General features: G+C 39.7%; 1 protein-coding gene across 1 annotated transcript; it reads left to right on the top strand.

Annotated features, from left to right (window-relative positions):
• The first annotated feature begins 586 nt into the window (after window positions 1-586).
• On the top strand, window positions 587-1,493 carry LOC102888996 (olfactory receptor 52B2-like). Its single transcript, XM_015592332.1, is given in 3 exon segments — window positions 587-809; window positions 812-1,264; window positions 1,267-1,493. Coding segments are annotated over 3 exon segments (903 nt in total).
• Window positions 1,494-1,765: the final 272 nt, after the last annotated feature.

The raw sequence follows: 1,765 nt of genomic DNA, 5'->3' as shown, positions 1-1,765 counted from the left end.
ATAACGAAAGTATCTGATCAGGCCTGGGTATATAGAAAAAGATTCTTTAAGGGAGATATTTGAAAGACAAAGTTAATTTTAACTAAAAGCTAATAAAATTGATACTGTGTATTGAGCTCTTGCTACATGTCAATTATAGCACCATGTCCTTTACAAACATCAAATTTAGTCCCAATGAGGTAGGTTTTCTTATTGTTTCCATATTATAATAGAAAAATGACACACAGAAAGTTTATCTAAATTGTTCAGCTGTTAAGTGGAGAATTTTCTAACTTACATAGTTTGACTCCTGACCCCTACTTCTAAAAACATAGTGCTGGATTTTCCTTGGAAGCATCTTTTAAAAATTCTTCAATCCCACAATGAATCTTTGAAATCTTTCTCTTCAAAGCAGATTACTGCACACATTTGAGTCCATAATTAGCACTCTGAGTAGGTGGGAACTTAATGAAGTGAGATTTTTACATAGCAGATCTGAGCCCACTGAGAATTAATAAATATATACTAGTTGGTTGTGACAGGCTAGCTCTTTAACTTTCTTTCTCCTTACAGATAAGTGATGAAAGCTTCATACCATAATTCAGGCATGTCTGCTCTCAACTATTCTACTGTCAATTATGATATGTTTGTCCTTATCGACATCCCTGGCCTGAAGGAGCTGCGCATGTGGATCTCCATTCCCTTCTGCCTGATGTACCTGCTAGCTGTTTCAGGAAATGGTATCCTGATCTGTGTAGTGGTAGTGGAGCACAGTCTGCATATACCCATGAACTTCTTCCTCTCCTTGCTAGCTTTTTGGGATCTAATTCTATTATATCCACAGTACCCAAAGCCTTGAGCACCTTCTGGTTGGATGACGTGGACATCTCCTTTGGTGGTTGTGTAACCCTGCTCTTCTTTATGCATTTTGCCTTTGTAGTAGAGTCAGGCATTCTCTTGGCAATGGCTTTTGACCATTATGTAGACATCTGCTTCTCACTGAGGTATACCACCATTCTTAGCCATGGCGTCACTGGCAAAATAAACGGTGTTGTAGTGCTCAGGAGTTTTGCAACTGTTTTCCCCATTGTCTTCCCTGTAAAACGACTGCCCTTCTGTCAGACAAACATCAATGCCCACACATTCTGTGAACACATGGGGTTGGCAAAACTGGCTTGTGCTGATATCACCATCAGTATTTGGTATGGAATCTCTGTGCCATTACTCAGTATTATGCTAGATATGGTGACAATAGCCATCTCCTACGGGCTCATTCTAAGGGCAGTCTCAGGCTTCCGTTCCAGGATGTTCAAATAAAAGTACACAGCACCTGTGGTTTTCATGTCTGTGTCAACCTCATGTTCTACCTTCCAGGGGTTTTCACCATTATTGCTCAGCGCTTCGGCCAAAAAATCCCCAACCATGTCCACATCCTGCTGGCCAACCTCTATGTTCTTGTCCCCCGCAACGATGAACCAAAATATCTATGGAGTAAAGACCAAACACATTTGTGAACGAGTGGCCCTTGTGTTTTCTTCAAAAGGGAAGTGTTGCTGAGGTTGACTGGATCCCATTGTGGTTTCTTATAGGTGACAAGGAAGGATCCTATTAAAAAAGAAGAGAGACAGTTGTCATTTAGAATAGGCTCTACTTGCTACGAAATTAATCTTTTTTCATTAAATAGGGATGATCCAAATTGTATGAGTCCCTTATCTCAAATTTAAATAAGTTCTTTAAAATTTGTGCGTTCATAGACATACAAAATGCTATTTTGCATGTCCATAGG

The sequence above is a fragment of the Pteropus alecto genome, unplaced genomic scaffold (assembly GCF_000325575.1).
Source record: "Pteropus alecto unplaced genomic scaffold, ASM32557v1 scaffold395, whole genome shotgun sequence".
NCBI classification, from domain to species: Eukaryota; Metazoa; Chordata; class Mammalia; order Chiroptera; family Pteropodidae; genus Pteropus; species Pteropus alecto.
This window is presented reverse-complemented; position numbering and strand designations above follow the sequence as displayed.